Here is a 26828-nt window from a genome sequence, read left to right as displayed (position 1 = left end):
CCCAAATGAGATTTTGAAGAGTGTTTACTTCCTTTTGTCTGCAGAGGCAGAAGGAATTAATTAAGTTTGTGTCTTCTTTCATTGTCAAATCATCATGAGCAGTTTCTACACTTTACCAAATCATAAACTAGTATTTTTGCAGACCTGCTCATATCATTCACAATGTAGATTTAGAAACTGCCAACATCAAAGAAATAATTGATTTTGTTCAATGTATTAAAAATACATAATTGTCCAATAAATAAAACCTTGTTTTCCTGGAATTATACAGTCTTTCACCTACTGCTCAGATATACTGAATTTTGATTTTTATCAGAAAGAGATTTTTAAAGAAAGAGATGCAGAGATTAGCAAAGTCCTGAAAACTCTGCTGAGCTGAAATTTCCTTAGGAATCAGTGATACACCCATAGCACCCTTTACTAGGACCCCAGAACAACACCAAGCAAAATGGGTTTCTTAATCCTTGTACCTGTCTTTGGGGCCATGGTTCCTATTTGTCTGCCTGGATGGACAGTGAATCTGGAGTTGAGACTAGACAACAGAGGCACACAGAACAAGGTATCTTCACTAACTCTAAGAGAAGTCAGGAACATAAGTTTAGGGCACACTGACTTCAAATACCAAACATTTGTAGATGTATTAAGCAGAATATTTTCCAAAATTTATATTTTTATAACATAATTTATGTATATATACATGTATATACACACACACGCACATATACTAAATCAAGCAACGAGAAACTTCACTTACACATCCATACCTATTAATTAATTCCTCTTCCCATAAAAAAAAGCTTTTTATGGCTTTAATAACATTTGTTGCTAGTTTAATCATTTGATTCAGGCTTGGATATTTAATTAACATGAGTGTTTGATCTTCTGCCTTTGTTGCCATTAATATAGTCCAAGAATGAGAAGCTGAAAGAGAGATTAGTTTCTACTGCATACAGCTGGCTGTTATTAAAGCTAAACCAAGCAAGTGAAAAGCGTGTTTAATATCCAGCTAATTAGCAGCACAGAGAGGTATTGACAGGATTTGCTGGGCTTGTTAGTTCAGTTTACACTTTTATTAGCAAACGACTTGTTGTGGTGTTGTGTCAATACATTTAATCCTGTCCTCCTTGCTGGCAGGCTGTGTCCCATGAGATCATGGAAGCAATTCCCAGTACACTAACTCCTCTTTCCAACTTAGCTATCAACAAAGCTAACTATGGGTGTAAACACAAGGCTCATATTTTCTTCTTCCTACGTACTGGAATGAGGCTTCAGGGGGCTGACAGTATGTTTTTAAATATTTGTGTTTGGACTTGCCTTGAAAGTCATGGATCTTTTTGAAGAGATTGCTAATAAAGAAACAGTAAACACCCATTTGATAATCAAAATCGGAACATGAATGACCATGCTGGTAGCAGTGAGGTAGGTTTTAGAGACTTTTTGCTTCTGTAAAACTAATTCTAAGACTATGCTCAAATACTTCTCTTCAGTGATAGTGTCAATGATGGTTTGGAGTCCATAGTCAGTGCCTGCAGCTCTTTAAGGTGATTTTCTAGACTAGGAAGAATAAGTTTTTCTTCCAGTCATTCAACTGTACTGGACAAAAATTTACAGTAAATATTTGAGTTGGTTTGCCCTTGTCTTGCAATACAAGGAAAAATTAACCAGTGGTATTGCATGAAGACAGCTGCTAATTGATCGTCTACAGGAAAGCTTATTCCTTGGTATAAATATATTTCTATGGAAGTGCTGGTGGACTTATAGATCAACTTTCTACATTTGTGTTATTTTAGGAATTAGGTGTCTCAGTATCCAAAATCACGTTTATGCTACTTGGTTGACATGTATACATCATTCCCTACTAAAAATGCCAGGTGAAAGTATACAGTTTTGAGTCATCATTCAAGAAATAAAGTAATAAAATAACAGGAATAATGGTTTTATCTTAAACAGGGACAGTGATCACATACAAATAAGATTTTAAGATTTAAATATCATATTTGCCAAAAAGCAGAGGTAGGGAAAAATATAATTAAAAGCTTTGCTTCAAAACACTCACCAATTATATGGTAGCTTTCCATCTCTCTCTAAAGATGCAAAGTTAACAAAGGTTCCAGCCCCACACTCCCTGTTTCAGGAAGACAATTGGGTATAAAGTTACCATTTTTGGATTGTTAATGCTTGCAATGATTTTGATTTAACAGAGAATTTCAGAAGTTTCTGGGAAGTGCTGAGCACTCACATTTGTGACTAGGTCTGAGATTATGTGTCATAAACACAACTGAAATCCCTTAATATAGTCCTCCAAAACCAGTAAATGTTCAACACCACCCAAGACCGGGATCTTTAATAATCCTTAAAAAGGCTGAAAAAAAAAAGAAAGTATTGGTAATAAGCCGCTGAAATAAACTACATTTTCTGTTCAGATCTGGGCTTTCTATAGCCTGGCACTACCACTACTTGCTGGCTTCAGGACACATAGTAAGGATTTACTTTTCTACACTAAATATTTACAGTCCCACCTTCTATAAAGAGAAAATGTGTAATTGTCTCCATTTGACAGAGACATGGAAACTTTGAGTTCACATAATAAATGTGAAAAATACTGAATTTCCTGAGTAATATCGCAGCAAATTTATCTCTAATTCATTATTTTCTGCTACAAATGGTAAACTGAATTGACTGTTTTTGTTTCCTTGCTTTAAACTAACAGTTGCTTGCAGTCTCTCATTGGATTTACTTTTAATTTCCTTCTGGGTTTTTCATCTTCTTTGACTAGAAGCAGTGACAAACGGGAAAAAATCTTTGCGCTGCCTGTGCAGTAATGCAATAGGAAAGAAAATTAATTTAGCCAGGATTTTCCCAGAGCAAGTCACATGTAAAAGGAACAAAACACATACTGTCCACTGAAAGGTATGGCCTGAGAAATCTTTGTTATGTGATCATCTGTAGCACGGAATATATAGCCAAGATACAACACACAAAATGTAGTCTGCTAGGTAGCCAAGTCCAAGATTCTTCACAAAAGCTTTTTACATGAAATCATTTTCTTTCTCTACACAGAAGAGTAAATTAATATAAACTCTACTACATAGATAAAAAAAAGAATGAAGACTCCAGGACCCTCCCAGACCCGGGAGGTGAAACACATACAAAGGGTTTGGAGAATCCTCCACAGGTCTTCCGCATTGAAAGGGCCTAGGCCTTACATGGCACCTGAAATGCAGCATCCTGGGCCTGATTAACTAACCATCTTATCTGTTGACACAGAAAATCTGTTCCAAGCCATATGAAAGATTTGCAAAGCATCTTGATGTCCTGCCCATGCCTAGTTGCCTCAGACCCTAATCACCCTTTAGGTTCTTGACACAAACCTTGTGTAACAGGTGACTGCACTTCTCAATTACCCAGTCCAGCAAAGCTCATAATGAGACAAAGGTTGAGGCTTGTAGCTAAGATCCAAAATGAAAATAGAAGGAGAAGACTTGATACTCCTATAGAGCAGTGAGACTGCTTTTTTGAAGGTATCCTATTCGCAAGCATCTCGAACATCACCCATGCACACAAGCTGCAATGTCATAAGGTGTTTGCTGTTGTCTGAATGTTTTAGAATTAACATCAGTCTGGTCTTACCTGGCCATTTGTAGATGTTTTCTCCTGAGTACAACAAGAGTCACCAGCAGCAGTCCAATCAGAAGGATACTTAGGATGGCTAATACAGAGATTACCACTATGTTGGGATTCATCTCGGTGACTACATACAAACAAGAGCTCTTGGTTATTCAGGTCAAAAGAGCTAACAGTTCCCCACCTCCACCCCTGTATGTTGATAGTCTTATTTTTCTGTACTGCTCAGCCTGGAGTTTTCCAAAGAGAAAAAATCTACCACTATAGACAAAAAGAGGTTTTGACTAGTTATTGATCTTACTAAATTTCTGCGAGGAAATGACTTCACTGTGGCATTTAGTTAAACTTTGGCATGTCCTGATACATATATATATATATGTATATATATATATTCCTTTTAACTGACATTCTTAACACAAGATAAAAGGCAGAAGGAAATATAAAATACATATATTCTTCATCATCAATGTCTCCAAAGCACATTTCAATTCTGAAGATGTTCTTCAGTAATAATCAGTATCTTCTCAGATCCAAAAGCCAAGGCTTCATTAATATACTGTGTTGAAATTAATTGAATGACATTGGCAAATAAATTTTAACAGTATATTTTGTTTTAATGAAGATCCTGAATAAATTCTCAATAATAAAACATTGATTTATTTTTGTTCAATACAGTTTTACTAGCATGAGACCAGATAGCCTATTCTGCTCATTACATAAGAAGAAAACCTGCCTGCATGACTTGCTCAGAATAACTTTACATCAGCGGTTGCCTAAAGAAGCATTTTTTAGACTACAAATCATGGAGATGGAGTAGTGTATGATGTATAGGACCCAGCGACTAAAGCTATGTGACTCCCTAACTAAGCAGAGATGACACTGATCATTCTGAATGGGAGACTAAAGAAAAGTCCAGTGCTCAGGGCAGTTTAACACTGACTTTCTTTCTTCACAGAGCTAGACTTCATTACATGCCCAGGAAGCCTACCTCAGGAACTCTTCAGGGTTTGGCTGCTCAGGATAACCTATTCTCCCTTCTCTCTCACGCTGTCTCCAATTCCTCACTGAAAGCAGAAAGTTATTTTTCTCCCTAGCAGCTAATCAATATGATTTTCCTCATCTCATTTGGGCTTGGCTGAGGAGACATTTTTATCCATAAATGTCATCAGGCAGTACCTTGATGTTCAGACTCAAAACCACAAACCAGGTCCCTAACTTCTAAAATCCAGTAGAGAATTAAGCCACTAGTTTGTAACTTTGCAAGTCAAACCCCAATCATTCTTTTTAATAAAAAACTTTTTGAAGTTGCTTCCCCATCCACATCTGGCAGCCCTTCCATGACACAATCAGTGGTGCCAGTATTACTGAGAGCAGCTTTAGAAAGCAAGGAGAAACAGATGTTGCCGCTGAAGGAAGAAGAAAGCAGAAAAGTGCTGCTTACCCATGGTAGAAACTGCAATGAAAGTGGGGACACTGGGGCTATTGTGGCTGAAGGTGGTCACACTGCAGTTGTAAGAGGTGGCAGGGGTAAGGCTGGAAATGGTCACTACGTGTGAAGAGACAGTGACAGGTTCCTACAGACATGGGGAAAAAATACACAGTAGTTTGTCTCTCTCATAAATGCAAGAGCACAATCACTGCTCCCCTCTCCACCCACTTATTTGACCTGGTAAAGTTAGGTTTGGTGAAAAAGGCAGAGATTCTAAACCTAGACAAGGTAATTGGGGCCTGCCCTTGAAAATAGGCAGGTAATCTGGCAGAAGAGGGGAGAGAAACAGGTGAAAACAGCAGTGGGAACACCCCAGAGCACCCCAGGGAGCCCCAGAGCCCCTTGGGGAGGGCAGAAGGGTGCCTCTCAGGGGGCTGGTCAGTTACACGTGTGGTGGGGTCAGGTGCTGCATCCCCCAGGACATCCCCAGAGGTTAGCAGAAGTTCTCCTAGGGTCAGCAGGAAGCTCATGAGCTCTGGTTACTAAAACACATTAGGAGGAAAACAGTTATTTTTATTCAAAGTGCAGCTAAGGTAGTCACAATTTCTACAGCCTTGTATAAACAGGTCACATCTGTGTCAGTTGTCAGAGGCTTTTCCTCTGGGTGTGAAGAGCTGTGAGCCTTCTGAGTGGCCAAAGCAAAACAAAACAAAACAAAACAAAAAAGAGAAAAGCCTTTGGTTAATAACCATGATCAGATACTCCACACTTGTTTTTTGAGCCAGCAGAAATTATATACATAATATCTTTATATAATGTTTTAATTACTACATCCCTGGTTTTATAAATACTGATCTGGCAAAACAAAGCAAATAGCACGCATGCATCAGTTTAAAGACACATGTCCTTATGGTCCTCAAAAGCTTTTCTGTACTCTCCGGCAGGGCCAGGGGTGGGTTGCTGATGCAACAACAGGGATGCTGAGCCAGTGTTTTAGAAAGGCAACAAGGAGAAGTTTCACAAATGAACTCACTGCAGATGGAGAGTGCAAGATCCTGCAGCAAGCCCTGAGCAATGTATTTTTTTCAGTGTCCTGTTGTCAGTCATAGGCTCCTTCTAGACTAGTAAGGGTTCCTGTTGCAGTGCAGTTCTGAGTTGTATTACACAGATGACACGTACATGAGTGTAAGGGAGGAGCGCTTTATTCCCTGAGCTGAAGGGAGGGAACATAGCTTGGCAATTGGACTTGATATGACTTTTTTTTTTTTTTTTTTTTTTCTATTTTCCCCTCTGGAAAAAAAATAATCAACCAAAAGATGTTCAAACATGAAAAGCTGATGCTTTTCATTTTGCTGATTTAAAAATAGAAGAAAGGTACAGAAATATTCATGTAATTAGCATGGAAAATCATAAATAATTATTTTTCACCAGTCTAATGAGAAAACAACGTTTTTTTAAGGTTCTAAAAGGAGGCCTTCCCCCTTTTACATTGAGGTGGAAAAGAGAGTGATGAATCTAATGAGAAGTGAGCTGATAATCTCTGTGCATTTCCCCTTCAGTGCCAGATGTTCATGCCAACAAATAAGAAACCCACTGAAGTTCCTGCCAAATGGAGCAGTCTTTTCCTCATGTTCTTGAAACATAACTGCTCAGCACTAAAGCTGCAAATCCTGTGGTACCTCCCTTGCCCAATCACATCATTATTTTGAATCTCTGCTAAGTATGTAATGACTTCCTGATCTTTCTTTATTCATAGTGAAAAAGCAGGAATCTAGATGTGGAATCCAAACTATCCAAAAGATTAAAGTGCATTTAAATATTTTCTCTTTTAGTCAGTACCTTTCTTGATATAAATAAAATATTAAATAATTCACAGACTGGTCTTCTATTGGGTTAAAAAGTGTGTATGGCTATTTCAGAATAATCACTGGCCTGAGTGGGTATTTTTCACTTTTTCCCCATTTCGTGTGAACCCAAATGAGAGAATGATGTTTCATGGCATGTAATCACAGTGATTCACCAGACCATCAGCTAAACCACAAAGTAATCCTCAGATGTTTCACAACACTGATGTGCAACAAATCAAAACTATTACTGCTCCTCCTTTTCACAGAACAACTTTATCAATGTTTACGTGACCTCAGAGCACAGGTACCCTAATGGTCAGCGGAAAAAGAAGTTCATTTGTAAAGCTGAGAATGTGAGCCTAGAAGGAAATACCCTAGAAGACAAAACACCCAAGAAGCAGCAATATTTGCAACATTTGCAACATTTGCAACATAAAGGAAATTTGAATAGCAGTTAAGGTCCTACTGAACTTCACTTAACTGGCCTCAATACCAAAAAAAAACTGTAAAACAGAAATAATTAGATACTGCATAGAAGATCTCAGCCTCATGGTATTTAAATATATGTTTTTTTCCCGTTGCTAATCAAGTTATCTGACCGTTTTCCCCTTCCTGCCTATTGATGTTCCTTTAATTTTACATCTTCTTATGTTTTGCAGAGTGTATTAGAGTTCACCTCATGACTAGCCGAAGATTGAGACTCTGCTGGATGTCTTGGATGCACACAGCTTTTGTTCAACCAGCAGTAATCTCATCAGCAAGACAGAAGCCAATCTTAATATTGCAAAATAACCCGCAAATTTAGCATTTGAAATGCTTTAGTTGCTCAGCTCTGAAGAGTTTTATTGTTAAACATCTTACCACATCTGGCTGAAAGACCAAACCTGCGTACTGACCATAAAATTTCATTGGGCTTCACAAGACGGATGCTAAGCAGCAGACAATAAACCTGAAAGATGCAAGGTCTAGTCACACTTTCGGAAATGAAGAGCAAAAAACAAAGAGGTGCTCACATACCTGGACTTTTGTTTCCTGAACAGATCCAGCCTGCTGGCAGTAGACTTCAAAGAAATCAGCCACTCCTTCTTCCACCCACAGCAGAGTCACGGAGGTCTGAGTCTTGTTGACAGCAAAAAGTGATTTTGGAGGGGCTGGTTCTAGTTAAGGGAAAAATTCCTTTTATTAAGCTTATCTCTAAGTCTCTATACCACCAAGAAGAAGAAGCATCAAACAAAAATAAATGCAATGCCTGCTGCCCTTCTATCTTTCGTTTCTTTCAGATAGTTTGCCAGCGTAAAGCACTGCCTCTCACAATGATAAGTGACCAATGTAAAGAGGGAAGATGATGAAGTGTCTCGGTTTTTCGTCTCTATTTAAACTGTTCTCTATTTGGACAGTTGGATAATTACTTCACTTCCTTTTTGAGGCGAGTCTTTGCTTGAGGACAATCAGTGTATTCTATTAATAGGAAAATGTTAACAGAAACTCTTTGAGGAGAAGACAGCTGTCCACCTGTTAGCTACACACTTGGCCTAAGAACGTTTTACATTGCAAGGCCTGAACCAGGAGATGATAATGAAGCAGCCTCCTGCAAGTGAACTCTGTGTAGGTTCACTTAATTGTAAAAGAGGAAATAGTCATTTGGCAGTTTAAAAACATCTGGTAGTCTTTTTTTTTTTTTTTTTTTTTCTTCTTCTCCAGGTTAATATTTCAGGGTCATTGGATCTGCACTTATTTCAGTTAGCTGCAGAATAAGTTTTCTCACTGAATGCACAGGACCAGATCTCAGAGGTCTTTAATTTATTGCTTTGGCATTTATTGCTGTTGATTGCTGTTGTGGGGTGTGACCTGGCAATACACAAACATATACAAGGGATTGGGCTTCCTACGTGGCAAGGAGATGAACTGTGTGAAAGGAGGGCTATTGCCATCCTCACAGCAATAGACTGAGGATTGTAAACTGCTGGGTGGCATGGGAATCATAGAATCATTGAATGGTTTGGGTTGGAAAGGCCCTTAAAGACCAGCAAGTTCCACCCCACTCCTGCCCTGTGCAGGGACACCTCCCACCAGACTGGGTTGGCCAAGGTCCCATCCAGCCTGGCCTTGAGCACCTCCAGGAATGAAGCAACCACAGCTTCTCTGGGCAACTTGTGCCAGTGCCTCACCACCCTCATAGTAAATAACTTCTTCTGAGTATTTAATCAAAATCTACCCTCTGTTAGTTTAAAAGCATTATCCCTTGTCCTATCACTATATTCCCTGAAAAAGTGTACAAGAGCACTGCAAACACTGCCCACTGAAGCTATTATTTCCTCAGCCATCCTCTGTGTATCCAAGGCCTCATTTTGCCATTCTTCAGGCTTTATTACACTTATCCTGCAGCATGGGCAGCAGGGAGGAATAAAGTGACTAAAAAATGAAGGCTGCTTTAGAAATGGGTGGGAAAAGAACAAAGCACGGGGAGGAAAAAGATAAAATGTCATAAAGGAAAAACTCTACTTATGACATGAAGTCCTGGAAAGGCTCTGGGGAAAGAAACCCTCCTCGAGGGCCCTCTTTTGCCCCCCAGCACCGCGGAGGCTCTGGCAGCAGAGGCTACACTGACCTCCGGTGGAGGTCCCCCCTCACTGCACCGCCTGCCGGGATGGCGGCAGGGGTTCTCAGGGCACGGGAAAAGAAGGGGGAAAGCTTGAGGAACGGAGAGAAGCCCACAGCTCAGGCATCTTTTATTTGTTTGTTTGTTTGTGTGTTTGATTGTTTTGGTTTGGTTTTGCTGTTGAAGATGCTAAATACATTTTTCACAATTATTTAAAGACCAGATTTTGATCCCAATTTTCATCCTGATAACTTCACACAATTACTACTGTCAATCTTCAAGACTCAGGCATCCCGGGCTCCTATGGTTTGCCAACAGAGTACAAAGGTTAGGATTCACATTTCCAAGCTATTCTCCGGGGTTATCAGATTTACTAATCTACTGCTGTTTGATGAAAGTTGTCAGTCTCCAACCATGACCCAATTCCAGGATCTTGACACACTGTGTACAACAACATTTTGCTCTTATCTCTTCCCTTCACTAATAATTTGTTATCCTTATTCCATGTGATGCTGTCACAGGAGCCTGGACACGATGTGTAAGATTTTCTAAAATAATAATAATAAATAATAATAATAATAAAATCTGGCACTTGCTGAAGTGGTTATAGATATTTTGAAGAGTATCTGTTCCTCAGACAACCAGATCAGTGTTCTAGGGTTGGAAGCTGCCAAGATTATATTGGCAATAGCAAAAGAGTTGAGAAGAGCAGGGTGGAGACTGAGGCACACTCACGTGGCTGCTTCTGTATCATGAGGACTGCAGTGTACACATTGTTCCAGAAGGACATAGGAAAGTATCCCTCTCTTATAATTACACCCATATATCTGCTCCTGGATTCAGAAATACATTCCATCCCCCACTCCAGGTAAAAACGGTCTCAACTAAAACGTGAGTTTTACATTTGGACATCATCCCAAGCAAATCCGCCTTCTGCCTCCAGCAAATGGCTTGATATTTTTGCAGGTGGAAAGTTGCCAGAATGAAGAAAACATCATGGAGGGAAGAGCATTTGGCAGGAGTGCTTAAGTGACTGCCAAATGCTGAGTTGTCTATCACTTAGAATCAGTTCCCACTACTGCTAATTACAACTCTCATTGCTCTTCCTCAGAAACAGAGAGAAGGAAAACCTCTGGTAAAATATCTTTGCTATTGTATATTCAAAGAGCAAAAAGCATAAAGGGAAAAAAAAAAAAAAAACCACCACCAACAACAACAAAAAAAAACACACAGAGAAGTCTAGAAGTGATTTATCAAAACTGAATTATTCCCACCTTCTTGTTGTTAATGAAAAAGCAAGAGGAAAATAACCATACCAGTTCAGTAAGAGTCTGCCTGCACTTGCTAGTTGCTGTTTTCCCTGTTTATAAATAAATAAAGGAATACACAGCTAGGCTCCAGGGTGTGCAACATTAGTAATAAATGGCACTTATGGACCTGTCTGAAAGATAAAGCTAGCTGATATTTTGAAATACTCCTTCTAAAAATATCTAGATAATGGTAGTGGGGGGATATACTTATCTCCTGCTGGGAATGAACACACATAACTGTGCACAGACACAGCCTTGGGGAAAACAACGGACCGGACTTGCACAGGGAAGGGAAAATCCATGGAATTTGTTTACATCTTTCAAATATTCCCTTTGATGAAAAGACCTGGAAGGAATTCAGATTCTTGTGGTTGTACTATTTGCCCCAGCACTGGTTTAGGGATTTGAGTAAATGAGAGGTATGGAAAAAGATAAATAGACAATGATTACTCAAAGACCACAAATTCAATTAGAAAGTATGTAAACCTTCACAATCATTCCTTTCATTGTCACTCAGGAAAGGTTTACTACGTGTGTAGAGAAGATAATCCAGTTTGAAAATGGAGTTAATGCCTGTAAAAGCAGTAAGGCATGCTTCAACATTTCAGAGCTTTCGGCACCTTTAGGGCTCAACAAGTCTATGTGTGTGCAAAAGTGAAGTAAAATCCCTCAGGTACAATGGTGTACTGTCCAGTCTTCCTCAGACGGAAAGGAATGTCTTTTTTGTTTGTTTGTTTCTTAAGAGTAGGTTACACAATTTTCTCTTAGAAAGATGCTGGGTCCACAGCCATGAACTTTAATTAATCTATTTAGTAAAAAAATAATCTAATGGATTTGTATTTAAAGATGCACATTGGTGTTGGAGAAGTCCAGGGACAGAGGAAAGGAAAAGAGAAACCTGACCAGGAGGCAGACAACAAACCGAGAAATAGGCTTACCAAAACCAATAAATGTTCTTCTTTGTATTGAAAAGTTCAGCTGTGAATCTCAAGTCTCTGTTCCCAAAATCTGCGTGTGCTCAAACTTTAGGAAAATAAATATGGAGCAGAGCTGTCCTCCCAGAAAGGCAGTGACTCCTACTTCCACTTACAGTCAGATTCTGCTACCCTTGCTCTTTGTGAGTAATACTACTTTAGGGAGTAGGGTCACATACTGAAATGAGACAATCTTCACAGCAAGGTGAGGTGAAAATTACAGTTTTGCAAAAGAAATGCAGTCACAGGTACTTGACTCTGAAGTGAGGAAGATGCTGAATTTGCTGACACAGTTACTTCTGGAGTCTAATGAGAGAAGGATCTGATTTACAACTTGCAAACAAGCATACATTTCTTACCCAATTTCACAAGCTGGGGCAGGGAAGTATTGCTGCCTCTTTCAGTACAAGCAGTCACTGAAAGGTTGTAAATGTCTCCTGGAGGCAAGCTCAACACTGCAGTCATCACACCGCGTGTTACCTGCAATAATTATAGACACCAATTGTTACATACAACCCAAACCAGACATCCTTCTTCTAAAGTTAATCTGGTCACTTAATGTATGATAAAGAAAGTTCTGCATAAATCATCAGATTTCTTCTGCATACTTGAGATTTGTTACATGACTCAGTTCCCACTGACACCAACAGTAGAAAGCCATAATGCTCAGAAGAATACCACGATGCAGAGAGAAAACAATCTTAGGCTGTATTTTCTACACAACAAGTGAAAATTAAAAGAATAAATAAAATATCTCTCACATCTCTGAGAATACACTTGCATCTAGATTTTTCAAGTTCTGCAAAATCTTACCAAACCATTGAGTTGAGTCTGTTGCAATGTCAAAGGAATTTAAACTCCTAAGAGGAGTACACAAGAAACTTATAGGCAAGCCTGTATATATCCTAAGGACCTGCAAATTAAATCTGTCTGGGAAAGTCTAACACCCATCTGGAGACCCACTGACTTGACAATAGAATCCAGGGCCTGATGACAGATGGGGTGAGATAGGCCATACTGGGCAATGACTTAAGTCACCTACAAGTTTGAAACCAGGTATGATCCAAGACTGAGCTAAGATTCAAAAAACTGTGAATACTTTATTATTGTAGGGGTGAGTAATCTCCCCATTTCTCCAGGGTCATGGAGAAAGACATGGAACTCAGACACTGCAACAGACTGTCTTCAGAGGATGTGTTGTCTAACTACAAAGGGTACATTCATGAATCTCAGACTGGTGAATTAATTTTCAGCCTGATGTTTTCAGATCCAGAAGGGATGGACAGTTCTAAATGAATACTAACAGACCTATCCACATTATTTTTTTAACTCATCTAAAAACTAACCAACTTCTCCAGAGTCTTCAGAAATATACAAACAACAGGAAGAAGTCATAATCACCTGATTGTTATCTATTAATTTTAATAATTCTACAAGAAAAAACAATTATAATAGCAACCTTAACCTTAAAAATAAGTAGCCTAAATAAATAAAGGAAACCATTTCTGAAAGTGACTAACAGAGCTTAGGAAAACAGGTACACCCTTAAGCCTGCAAGCATGATGCACCCATATTTACAAATATAAAGAGTACCATAACTGTTAGTTAGGTACCATATAATGTAGGTTATTGTAGGAATTTCCTAAAGAATACTTGCTGGGTTCTCTTCTGAAAATAGCAGAAAGACAAATGTTCCTCAAGACAGTTTCGAAGTTTTATTTGTAGACACCCTGCATTGTAAATACTATCCATATTTAATCTTTTGTTTAAACTAAGAATTTTATATTCAATGTTCATTTTCATTTAATTTCATATTCAATGTTTATTTTATATCTATTTAATCTACAAAATTTCTATTCAAATATGTTTTATCATAAATTGTGGCACAGAAGTCATATTTTTTCTTGAAAGAATAATTATCTTACAGAGAATGTGACTTCTGTAAGGAAGGGAGGGGAGGGAAATCACAGCAAAATTGTTTAGAATTCAATTGTTAGAATACTTTATCTGTGGGGAAAAAAAATAAAATGTGGAGTTTTCTTCCTCATTTTAAATAAAGATCCAAATATTGAAAGTTCCTGCCGTTCTGAAATGTCATGTTTTTGAACAGTTCCACTAATGATGTAATTAGATTCATGGTGCAGCAAGCTCCAGATGGGTGCATTCTTGCAGCCGCAAGGAATCCAATGAATTCTACTGTGTTCCATCTAATCTCAAATAAAAATTGCTGATGAATTTACACTTATGCTGAAAATCCCTTCCAATTCTGCATCTGGTGAGTCCTTCAGCTGTAGAACGGAAACCTTCCATATGAAAAAGACCAAACACTGTTTCCACCTGTTTGTGATTAAAAGTTCAGTAATGGTGTTGAAGATGATCACTGGCTGCGTGAAGCTGTGCTGCTGTCACTATGCTCCTGTGCTGCAGTACTCCACCAATATTTCAAACATATCTCACTATATGTCCAGAGGCTGCTCTTTTGCTTTAGTTCAAACATACACCTCAGTACCCTGCTGAAGCACAACTTCAATCCGTAATTGGAAAACCCAGATTTCTTTTCCTAAGTGATTTTTAAATTGACGGAAAGAGTTCAGAAGAACTTCATAACATCTGGCAAGTTCTCTAACAAGTGCATAAATTCTGGGTGAAATTCTCATCTCATCAGTTAGTGGAACTTGTATTCAAATAGAAAAAGGGAAGTTATAGCAACTGGTATGAATGAACTAAAAAAAAACTCAGCTAGTAGTGTAGTCTAGGTTATTATTAACTAGAAATTTAAAGGACTCTATCTGTTTCCTAAAAAAAAAAAAAAAAAACAACAACAACAAAACACTTATTACATTCTATTGTCTGCAGTTCAGAAGTTTAATAAGGTATTTCTAAATTCTCATCTAAATCATCAAAATTTGTGTAGGATCAAAATAGAAGCAATTTGTCCACTGGCTATTTTGAGAACTCGAGTCTTTAGAAGTGCATGTTCACACTCTGAAAAAACTTCAGCTGACCAGGCTTCTATCAATCTTGTTCAAACTGTGTAATATGAAATTATCAACTGAGAAAAAAACAAAACAAAATAAACAAAACAGAGAACGACAGTTTCCCTAGTCACACTTACGCTCTTCTTGATTTTTTTCTTCCCTTCTGCAATGACCATCCAATGCAGCATCCTGGAATGAGAGAGGTCAGTATCGTCTCCTCCATAGGTCCAAGTGACGTACAAAAGGTGGTTGTAATATTCTATGGAGGTAATCTCGGGTGCCACTGGTGCTGAAGGAAGAGGATAAATATATTACAGACAGGCCCTGGCACAACTGATTACCAAGACCAATAATAAACTTCTGCCAGAGGATACTGTTGGGAAGAGAGCATCATGAAGACAGCAGAAACATATTAGTAAAGTCATCTGCATTTTATACAGGCACCTGAGTAGTAACTGAAAGAACTGAAAAATGGCATTTTCCTTTAGGAACGTTTGGAACAGGAATATATTTTGTTTGCAGTCTTTCAGTTAAGAAAAAAACAAAACAAAACAAAACAAAACAAAACATGAAGCTAGTGACTGATACAAACCACTTTTTGATTCCATGATAAATGGATTTCAAAGTCAAGTTAAAAGCCTTAGACATTGCTTCACTGTGTTACAGCACTGAAAAGCAGTGATATTCAATGAGAAATAAGAATTGTCACAAAGAATAATTTGGATAGTTTTTCCATGGGAGAAGAAAAAAAAACTAAATAAACAAAACCACAATCAAACAACAAAAAAAAACCTCTTCACTGAGTTTGCATCTTCCTAGGAGGAAATGTCCCAAACCTGCACTTTGCCAAAGAACATCTTTTTGCATGAAAAATTTTGGCTCCCTTTGCTCCCAGTGTGAAAGTCCCACCATCAGAGAAGGCAGCAGTCAGATGACAGCCATCTAAGCATTAAGTGTCTAGTCTACAGGCATTTGGCAACTTTTTGTCTATGCCATTAGGTATTAGGCAAAGTAGCTGTTGTGCCTCCTCTTCCTCTGTATGCCCCACTACAACCCTGTGAGGCTGCTCTAAGGCTTGGCTTATGGTGGGTTTCTCCCTGAAACTGCAACCAGGCCAGCAAAATTTTGGTTACTTGTGAAGCCGAAGGAGAAAGACAACCCTACAACCCTACACCTCCAGAGCTTTCCTGCTAAAGTAAGTATTTAAGGCGAGGAAGAGAATTTCCCACTGGAGGTGCTTCTCTCTATTAATTGCAGACAGCCATTACCCTGCTCCCTGGCAGAGCCCTGGGTGCCAGCAGACACAGGAAGGCAGGCTGGGCTGGGAGCAGGGGACTGCTCGACGGGGCCACAAGGTGTCACTGCTGCTTTCAAGAAGGCTTCTGACTTTCACACTGAGACAGTTGTCAGAGAACAGAGATTTACTGAAGTAGTTACAGAGAAAGGCAGCAAATGCAATGCATGAACAATTTAGAACCATTTAGAAACGTTTAGTAAGACTCTCCTCTCAAATTCATCTTGAAAATGCCCTTTTAGGGTGTTGAGAGGAAGCAGACTTATTTATTGTAAAATCTTTAAAGCAATGTTTCTTTTAATTTCTATAGTTCCCAGACTATCCCTATCATGGACTGCATATTCTTTACAAACTAAGGTCACTACCAGCATGAATCTTATATACTACTACTAATTTCCTAATATACCTAGATATTGATGACACGCTTGACCTCCTAAAGCTCACATAACTATAAGTCTTAAATATTTAGCAACAGAACCTGCAGGATATGTGAAATAAGACTAGGGGCCAGGACTGATGTGCTCAGCTCCCTTGGCACCATTGTCCACTGGGAGCTGAGTGGCACAGAAAGACTGTAGGAAATTACAGCTCATTGCCTGCCTGGTGGAAGCAACAGCTGAAAGCATCCACTGGACTGAAAGACAACAGCTTCACAGTAAGGACAGATACGGTCGTACTCACCAACAGTGACAGTCTGCCTTTCTTTCCTTTTTTGCCTCTCCAAAGCTAAAAGCATTCTCATAGTAAACAAAAATGTTGGTGGTCTAAAGTGCCCTGGCTTATGATTTTGCTTTAAATCCAGCTGTTTACAGCAGGTGGCATTAAAAACTCATTAGTCACCACAGCAACACCAGCAGTGCCACAATTTCTCCTTGTGTTAATACAACATCATGCAACTGTTCCTGCAGGAGCCTGAGAGAGCAAATGCTGTTTCTGGCAAGTGTTTACTTATGAGTAGTCTGGGGCCCCCAGGCCTCCCTCTCTGCTCTTCTGGAGACATCAAAACAGTTGGTGAGGGAGAGAGCTTTACACCACCCAGTCTCTTCTAATACTCTTTATTCCAGGTACTGTGGTTCAGTAAGGCCTCTGCCTAGCTTTAGGCTCCACGTGAGCAGTGTGTTTCTGCACTAGGGAAATGGTTTGTCCACCCTGAGCTTGCTGCAAGGTGTGGTCCCAAACCCCCGGTGATCCTTCTGCTGTTTTAAGAATCAGGCTTATGTTCCAGGTACAGAGGTTAGCTTCCCAGCAATACACAGAAGAACTGACAGATGGTGTACTGTCAAGAAGATCGCCAAACCTGCTATTTAGTATTTTAAAGTTTAGTTTTGGCCTTTTTTTGTTTTTCTTTTTTAAATTCTTGGCAACCTCCTCAGCCTGTGCAGGGGAGGTAGTGTTATTCAGAACGATGCAGAAAGGGACCAAGTGCTCCATAAAAACATCTGCTTGCTCCCGCTCTGGAAAGAAACAGGCTGAGTGTGATAAAGAACTTTGCAGTCTCCTCACAACTTGAAACCGTGTAAAAGTGCATCTACTGGGGATAAACATTTCAAATCTGCAGACATGAAAAATTGTCTTGCTTCTGTCTGGCAAGTTAGTCTGACAGTAGTCCCAGGACAAAAATGAAGAGTATTCAACTAATAAGGTAATCAGAGGGCAGGAGAGTATTTAATGCTCACATTCAATGGTGATTGTATATTGATAATCCCTTGTAATTTGATCAATCTGGATTTATTTATCAGGATTCTTCATTTAAAATGCTTAAAATCTGGCTCACTGGTATTCAACATTTTCATCAATACTCTATAAGTAAAAGCACAGCTGATGAACCATGCAAGTAGCACAGCGACTGGCACAATAAAGGATCTAGACAGGGCTGTGGTTTGAATTGTTGGCCCCTACACTGAGCCTGATCAAATAAAATGTATTTGGGACTGCCAGGTGCAAAGTCAAATCTTTAGGAAAAAGGAACGCAGGCAGCACTTCTCGAATGGTATGTTCTGGAAAGTAGATACCCTTAGGAAGGATTTACAAGGCACAAACTAGAAGCAAATCACACAGACCTCCAGCGTGAAGCCATAGAAAATGCAATCACTGAGATGCACAAACAGGAGAGCATTGAATAGAGAGCTGATTTTGCCTCTTTGGGAGTATTCAGCAGGATGGTACTACAATTTTAGGTGCAGGTTTTCATGTACTTTGGTAAAGACAGTAAAAATTAGCAAGGCAGAGTTGGGGAAAAAAAAGCAGCACGAGAAAATATCTTACTGAGAGAGCACCTGAAGAGTTCAATGGATACAATTTATCAACAGAAAAGAGTGAAGCTAAATTCAGTACAAAAGTTTTAAAAATAAAAATTAAAAAAAATGTGGCTCTTCAGTCAATAAGTGAAAAGTGTAAAAAGAATCATAGACTAGATATTAAAAATAGGAAAATTCAGATAAGCAGCAAAAGATAAAGCTTTAATAATAAGAGAAATTAAATACAACTTTCCAGGGGATTGGTGGCCTCTCCCCCTCTGGCTATTTTCACCGTAAGACCAGATGATTTTTCTGAAAAGGGGTTTTGCTAATCACAAATGGATGATATTATCTAGTATCTTCATCCGTTTCTGATTTTGTCTATGTCTGCAAGGTAAGAAACTGATACATTTTTCATCTGATAGCAGTAAAAGTCCTTTCCCCATACAGAGATACAAAATGATCCTGATGCATCCTTATGTTTTAGAATAACCTTCATCTTCCTAAGTTTTGCTGCAGGTTTCTAAAGACATGACATAAAGTGTGAGGGCCCCACTGGAACATTTCCACTCTAAAATGCTGAACCTGTTACCCAAATCAGATGGAAAAGACATTTCTCCCTACATACAGCAGCCAGCCATCTGGAAAATTAACTTCCTCAGAGTGAAACAGAAAAGATGACTGATGCCAAAGGACACTGCATGTCACTGAAGACTTGTCACGGGGCCCCAGTGGGTGCTGCGAGTTTCTGATAGACAGAGCAAGCACCAGGATTTGTCCCAGTATAGCTTGGGATCAGGTATCTCAGGATGGGAGGTTTCAGCTGACTTCAGGGGAGCTACGACTCAACCAATACAGTGATCATTTTTCCTTCATGGTTCTGTCAGGCACAGGAACTATATTAATCATCAATACAAAGGAGTTGTATTCAGTTCCCTTCCCCAGTTACATCCTCTGAGACTTTCACCAAACAGAAAATCTGTGTCTAGGCTAGTATCTGTTTAGGAGGGAGTGGCTGGAAATCATAGCCTGATTTCCGTCATAATGTGATTTCTACAGCTAGAAAAGAAAAATGAGTCATATTTATTTCCGAGAGGAAAATAGCACATCTGAATTATTTACTGCTTTCAGTCAGCTGTACTTCTGCAAGGTGGGCTACATGGTGGTAAAAGCAAAACAGATCGATAGGGAAACTTGACTTTAGCAGCCTGGATGCTAGAAACACTTGGCAATGAGCTCACAGGAGGTCTTGGATTAGCCAGAGAGGGAACAGCATTCATTTTACATATCAAAGACTTGAGCCCACACTGTCTGACAGAAGACAGGGAGTGTGCTAAATGCAAAACCAGTCCCAGCTGGGAGAGGGTTATCAGTGGGGTTGTATCAATTTGCTGCAGCTGAATCTGTATCATGGACAATAAAGATGGCCAGCACCACAGCTTCACACCAACATACCAAGCACAGGTGTGATGCCTTGGTTACAGAAGCACCCTTCTCTCCTCATGATGTGCAAACAAAATGCACCCAGCAGGAAGGGCAAGATGGGAGCACAAGTAAAACATGCTGCCAAACATACTACCTGCCTCGATCTGCGTTAAGGGCACAGAATTCTACTCCTTGTTAGCTAAGGTGCCACAGTCACAGTCTGATCTGTGGATTACTGGGAGGGGGAAAGGAGATAAAAACATTTGGAAACAGTGTAAATATAAGGACTTTTTTTCCACAATATTAGCAAACCTCTGAATTCATGTTATTTGTTTAACTATAAACTTCTCAATGGGTAAAACGTACAGTGTCATAGAAGACAAGCAGGATCACTGGCTCTCTCTGGAGCCATGCCTTCAGCTGATAGAAGACTGGAACAGAGCAATTAAACACTATGCTTTGCACAGGAAAATTATATATACCGAAGCAGTCATCAGAGCTTTCCTTAAAACACAAACAACAAAATCCCCTTAGCTATTAAATACCCTAACTTGCAAGTATCTGCTGGTGAAACATAGCATCCAAGTTAGACTTTCTCAGCACTCCTGCTCCCAGCATCATTTCCACCGTCTTTTCAGAGGGCTGCTTACCTGTAATGAAGCTGATGGTGGAGCTGTCACAGCAGCTCAGTTCTGGGTCTCCCCAGGTCACCATGGTGACCCGGAAATTATAATACCAAGCAGGCAACAGGTTAGCTATTCTCTGCAGAGCAAGAAAAGACAAACAGCAGCTCAGCAGAAAATTCACCAGCACAAGACATGAGTTATAAAATGAGGTGATGTTTATAAACCTAGTGCCCACACATGGCACCATTTTACTAAGGCAGCACTTCTTTCTCCTGTGGTAACCTCTGTACTGTGGCATTTGGATTTATTCAAAAATCTGTGCAGTGAGACCGAACATGGTTGTGATAGTACTGCAGCTTATCCATGGGCACATGGTCACAGGTCTACCCACCATGGGAACCTCCCATTGAAACATGGGTTCTTCTTTTGAAAAAAAGGACTTTAAAGGTAAATTAGAAACAATGTTTTTGACTCAGATGTCATCGCTTCAAAGGGCTTTTTTTTTTCTTTTCAAATTTTTGAAGTGCATTTCATATTGTATTATCATTTATTATAAATGAAATATGAAATATAAATGAGTTATAAATGAGACAAATTATATATATAAATACAAATGAGATATAAATGAAGTATAAAATACAATGTATTTTATATTGCAATATCATTTGTGTTATTTGAGTTAAAATTCAAATACTTCCAATGCCAGCACAGAAAAAAAATATTTAAATGAAAATCCTAATGATATTTTGTAATTCCAAATAAAAGCAAATAGGAAATAAGAACAACAACAAAAATCAACAACTTAGAAACTGCTTTTTTTTCACAAATCTCTGCTGTTTGCAGTGGTCTTTTTTTCAGATGCTACAAGATAATTCACATACGGGGCTTGATGCTTATTCTCTTTATGATTTTTAGTAATGATTATATCCAATTAACAATGAGACCTTGAAGCTGCTTGGTCTTCTTTTGACATGCTCCTGATGTAATATTGGCAATACCAACATTGTTTTGATAGCATTAAAATAATCTTCAGAGTAAAAAATAAATGAAGCAACTAAATGGAATGAAAGGCCGATTCAGTTCCAACACTTCTGACCAAGTGATAACCCCTTCAGGAAACTGTTTTTTATCTAGGCTGTCAGCTTGATTTTTGATTCCTCTGCCTCCTCGCTGGGCTTGGCACTGTTGCTTCAGTGTCCACTATCAGAGATATCAAATGATTTACTGACGGTATGGAAAACTGTGGGACGGGTGGGATTCTCGAGCCCTGCTAGTGAACCCAAGTAAAAGTTCAGCAATACTTATATGTTAAATGCCATAACACAACGGGAAGATGCTCCTTCTCTAATTCAGGGTAACTCTTTTAAAAAATTCAAAGGAATTGAAAAGGAAGCCAACTTCCCTTAGCTTCCATGAACAGGATTTGCAATGGTAATGGGCAATATCATGTCATTTTCTAATGAACCACATTTACTCTGGACGATGGTATTATTTCAAAGATGACTTGGATCACTCAAGTATTAATCTAATTGTGCTGCATCATGATTACAAGATATTAATTACTCCTTTAGTAAGTTATTTTTGCTTTTAATTTCCTTGGAGATTTATGTGCTAGATTTACACTCACGTACCCAATCACTGTTAAGCTGCTGTAGCTGAAATTACTATAAAAATAGTATTATTCAAATGAATTATGGTAAATCATTATGGCTCTTACAAGCAGCAAAAGTTATTGCTATCCTTTTTGTATACTCATAACAACTAATTTTAGCTAAAACTGCTCACTGTCTTGTGCAATGGCAAAGTCTGAATAAAACCTGTTCGCCTTCTCTAGAAAAATATGGAAAGTAAGAGGAAAATTTCTTGGAATTTCTGTTCTTCTAGAAAATGATCTGTGCCTAGGTGAAAAGCTAGTGTATGTCTTTGCATCTTCAAAAATATGAAGGCTATTTTCACAAGAGCATCTCTGCAGCTACGTGCTCCAGATGGCTCACTGCAAGTCTAGCCTGCAAGCTCCAAATCCATATTATCAATATTCATTATGGAGATAAGGCTTTGGACTACTCCCCCTGAGGAGATGCTGGAATTGGTTAAAGCCTTGACTGACAAACTGACCCACAGACTGAAGCTGCCTCTGATATTGCTGAACATGTCCATTTGTCAACAAAAGAGAGGCTCATCTTCTACCTCCTTATTCTGTTTACTTTTAGCATCATTCAGCTGCATTCCCCTACATTAGGAAAGTAAATGCCTCTAGCATCCTGGACATTTTCTCTACTTTGCCTGGAAAAAAATGTTCCAGTTTTAAAGGCATGTATACATGCCATTCATGGGGGAAAGGCTGGACAAGGAAAAGCCCCAGTGTGCCAGCATCACAGAAGCATGGGAAAGCAATAGTCAGTAATGGTCACTTTACCACAGAGGCAGTTAGGGAGACGGTTGCTGCAATTTCATAGTAGGTTGTCCACTCAGAGGTCATCGTTGATGGGTTGAAGTAAAACATTTCTACAACATATTTCCTGAACACGCCAAGAAAAGGTCTGTTCCAGCTCAAAACTACAGCAGTAGGTCCCAAAGGGTAAAGTGTCAGATCCTTTATTCCAGTGGGCACTACAAACCAGAAATTATGGTTAGTAATGTTTTTTTGTTATTAATTACACTTAAAAAAATATATCTTTCATTAACCAAGTTCTGTCTGTTTCTGATTTGTTCCTGATTTGAATTCCTAACAACTTCCTTTTTTCTTATGTCTACTTTTTCCAAAATGACTAGAGGCTTCCATTGACTTTGAAAATCAGGCTGTTTAGGAGATATTTCAAGTTGAATTCTCAAAAATAAAAGCATCAAAAGCCAAAACACTTTGGAAGATAAAGGCCACAAAAATAAAACAGTTTTTTATGTCTATCCTTCCTTCCCTTGGGAACCTAGAGGTGCTGTCATGAATTGATGAAATCAGATGATGAAACTGGGAAAGAGAAGTCACAGATGATGAAACTGGGAAAGAGAAGTCAAACGTTTTGAAATATGTCACATACGGGTCAAGTTCTGCAACCCTTACTTGTCTAGAAAACAATAATTTTTCATGACTTTAGTGAGGCTACTTAAATAAGCACTTTGCTAGCATTTGCGGAAGTTGCAGAGCCCCACCTAGTGCATGTAAGGTCAAAGTCAAGAACACCCAGATTACTTCAGCTCATGTTGGCACGTAATTGCATTTCCTTGCAAAAATCGGTTGCCATTTACTTGATTTTTTTTCCTTTCCATAAAGTGTTAATGCTCACTGAGTGAAAATGAAGGTTATGATAAATACATGCAGAACTGAATACTTTTTAAAGTGTATTTTACTGTATTTCCGCTTCATTCACCGTTAACTATCACTGATAATTTCACAGAACAGTTTGGTTTGCACTTCTACTATTTTAATATCCAATTCAATATCCTGTAATGAAATGAAAACTCATACAACTGTTGTTTTACTTCACAAAATGTCCTCTTTATAATTAGAAACCTATGACACACTTTATTTAAAAACTGATTGCCATTTCTAGTTGAATAAGAACTGTTCATGATTGTGATGAGGCAGAGAAGTGGAGAAAATGAGGAAACATTTATTTTGGGAATATATGATTTCACTTTTCCAAATGAAAATAGAAATTTACAGATTTCTGAAGTAAATACAGGGAGAAATAAAATCCAAAGCTTTTCTAAAAGTTGTTCAATGGTACAGTTTTTAATAATAATGTTATATATTTACTAACTTAACTTTTTTTGTTTGTTTTGTTTACTGAACTATATCATATTATCTTTTCAAATTTTTATTTGGACCCAGCTTATGTAAATACCTGAGCAGATTGCCTAGAATTAAAAGGCTCTCACCATATTTACTAGGCTACATATCTACTTTTATTTACAGAATTCACCTCTTAATAGGTTAACTTTGTTTGTTTTCTGTTTTGCCTTCTTCCCCACATCACAGAGAAGTAGAGTGACAAATACTGAAGATCTCTAATTTTCAGCCACCTGCTCTCCCACAAGGCAAACCATTTGTCAAAAGGAGAAGCTGGGAGACTAAGGTTAAATATTTCTCTGTAAATGTAATTCTATACTTTGGATCTCTTTTTCTTTGCCCTTTCTCATTACATATTGTTAAAGTGATAACCTTAACAAAATAAATGGCAATGCAGCTAAAAGATAATATACCCTATCCTAAGTCACTCTTTAGTTAGGAGCTTGATGGAATCTTGAATTACAGGCACAGGGGGAGAAGCTCTGCATGTAGGTCATGAAACCACATTCTTGAAAATGTCACTTATTCTTAGAGGGTTCTTTTTATCTTCTAATCTCAAAACAGAGAACACAGATCCATGGCTTAACTCAAGAAAATCAGGTTTGGTGATGGTCATAGTACTGGAGAAGCTAATCCAGTTCTCTTGACTTTTAGCACCATGGCCTTCAAACTGGATCACATTACATTCTTCATAAAGCACATTTGCTACAGATGTCTTAACAACAATCTCATACATTTCATGAGACAGTAGGAGTGACTCCCCTCAAGGAGGGCATACTTCTCAACTGGTCACAGACCACCTGCAGCTTAGGCTGGCCACACCTAAGTGAGGTGACTCCCACCCTAAATGACAGAGCAGGAGCACTGTTAGAGTTGAACATATATGTGGCCAAAAGTGAAGATAGTTCCTTACATAGGGCTCTGTTTATGTGAATCCATAAATGTTCTCTAGTTAGGTTTTGTAATAATCTATTGTCTAAATATGAAATGTCCATCTCTCACAGAAGGAGCTTTCCCCCACATTGTTAATGAGCTAGACAACACACACACACACACACACACACACACCCACACACACACCCACACACACACCCACACCCACCCACCCACCCACCTCTCAATAAGAGTTCATTACATTTGAAAGAACCAATGTGACAATGTTGTCTGTATTCCTTCATGGGCTTCACAATTTAATAAATATACTATGTATATTTAGAAGAAAAAAGGGAAAGGGAAAGGGAAAGGGAAAAAGAAAAGGAAAATAACACTTCAAACAGTAAATACAGGACTTACCAATGGAAAATGTAACAGGATCAGAAGGTGGTCCAACCAATGGTCCTTTCCGTAAGTAAACCACAACTTGGTACTGGGCACCAGGAACAAGATTCTCAATGAGGCTGCTGCTTGAATTCACCTAATAGTGTGGGAACACATCAGATGTGAAGTATTTACTTGGTCAGTTAAAAGAATATTGAGGCTGTAGTTGAACTGTTTCAGTTAACTGAAGGCATGATGTGCTAGTGGCTAAAACCCTATTCAATTAAGCCCAAAATGACAGAACTCTGACAGTGGTCAAGACTCGATTCACAAATGATCTGGCTCAAAGAATCACACTTACATTGCTGTGTAAGGTCAGCTGTGATACTGCAGACCCACTTGAGCCACTCTCTCCTAGTGCCAAGGCTTATTGAAATATTCAGGATATATTATCCATATACAGGTGATATTATCCAGGCTAGAATATTTAGACAGTGTATTTTCAAAAAAAGCCTAAGGTTTTTCATCAGACATCTAATTCATCTGCAGCTATGTGAACAGGCAGTGTTATGGGAAATATGTCTTCTGAATGCAAGTGTTAAATGACTGAATTCTGAAATCAGAGAGGAATTACTCTCTTTTGCCTCTTTTGCACAACACTACAAAAACTGATGAAGAGACCTTCTGATTTTTCTTTTCTGTTTGAAACACTGGCATTTAAACTGCTGCCCCAGGTATTGGCCAGAGCTAGAGTAAGAGTATCTAACCAGATGATCCCTGGTCGGGTACAGTATGAAAACTCTTCTGAAGAGACAGCTAGGAGCTTTGAGGAAGAGATATCATGCACTCCTTCTAGACCTGCAGGCTGATATTTCCTACTAATATTTTCTCTGGAGCATTTCCACAATCTGTATCATAGTCACATTTGATTTACTGTGATGCACATAAATACATCAGTGTAAGCACAGGTTTAGTGAGGAATGGAATTTGTCTTTAACATCTGCTTTCAAGAGCTAATCACTTAATTCATGCATAATTGTAGAAACGAATAGAACTCTGCACTGAATTTTGCCCTTTTCAGCTTGTCAAGGAGAATTCAAACCAACAGCCATTAATAATCCCAGGTATAATAATCTGATAAAATTTGATTAGAGGCAGTATGAATATCTGTAGTGATAAAAATAAACAACTGTACGTAGACCTTTCACCTATTTTCACTGAACACGTTTATTTTTACAGATAGCTTGTTATTCACAGATAGGCTACAGGTGTTTGCATTTGAGTTTGTAGATGAATCCTGTAGTATTTACTTTAATCATATTTGTATATACTTGCTATCCATGGCTTATAATCATCTATTGTATTGTTTTGCTTCCTGATTAGATTAATGCATTTTTAATAAATGGAAGGAATATAACTCAAGGAGATTACAAACTGGTTC

The 26828-nt window shown here is 38.6% G+C and overlaps 1 protein-coding gene across 1 annotated transcript in view; it reads right to left on the bottom strand.

The window, feature by feature from the left end:
- The window catches only part of PTPRO (protein tyrosine phosphatase receptor type O), a 161447-nt gene that overhangs the window by 25415 nt on the left and 109204 nt on the right, over nt 1–26828 (bottom strand). Inside the window, 9 exon segments of the mRNA XM_035346790.1 lie at nt 2057–2125; nt 3631–3751; nt 5066–5198; nt 7918–8057; nt 12143–12263; nt 14899–15050; nt 20368–20479; nt 22760–22953; nt 25424–25544. Coding sequence (XP_035202681.1) covers nt 2057–2125; nt 3631–3751; nt 5066–5198; nt 7918–8057; nt 12143–12263; nt 14899–15050; nt 20368–20479; nt 22760–22953; nt 25424–25544 — 1163 coding nt within the window.

This window comes from Oxyura jamaicensis, chromosome 1, assembly GCF_011077185.1.
Source record: "Oxyura jamaicensis isolate SHBP4307 breed ruddy duck chromosome 1, BPBGC_Ojam_1.0, whole genome shotgun sequence".
In the NCBI taxonomy this organism is placed as follows: domain Eukaryota; kingdom Metazoa; phylum Chordata; class Aves; order Anseriformes; family Anatidae; genus Oxyura; species Oxyura jamaicensis.
Note: the sequence above shows the minus strand (reverse complement) of the source record. Positions and strands in the feature narration are given on the sequence as shown.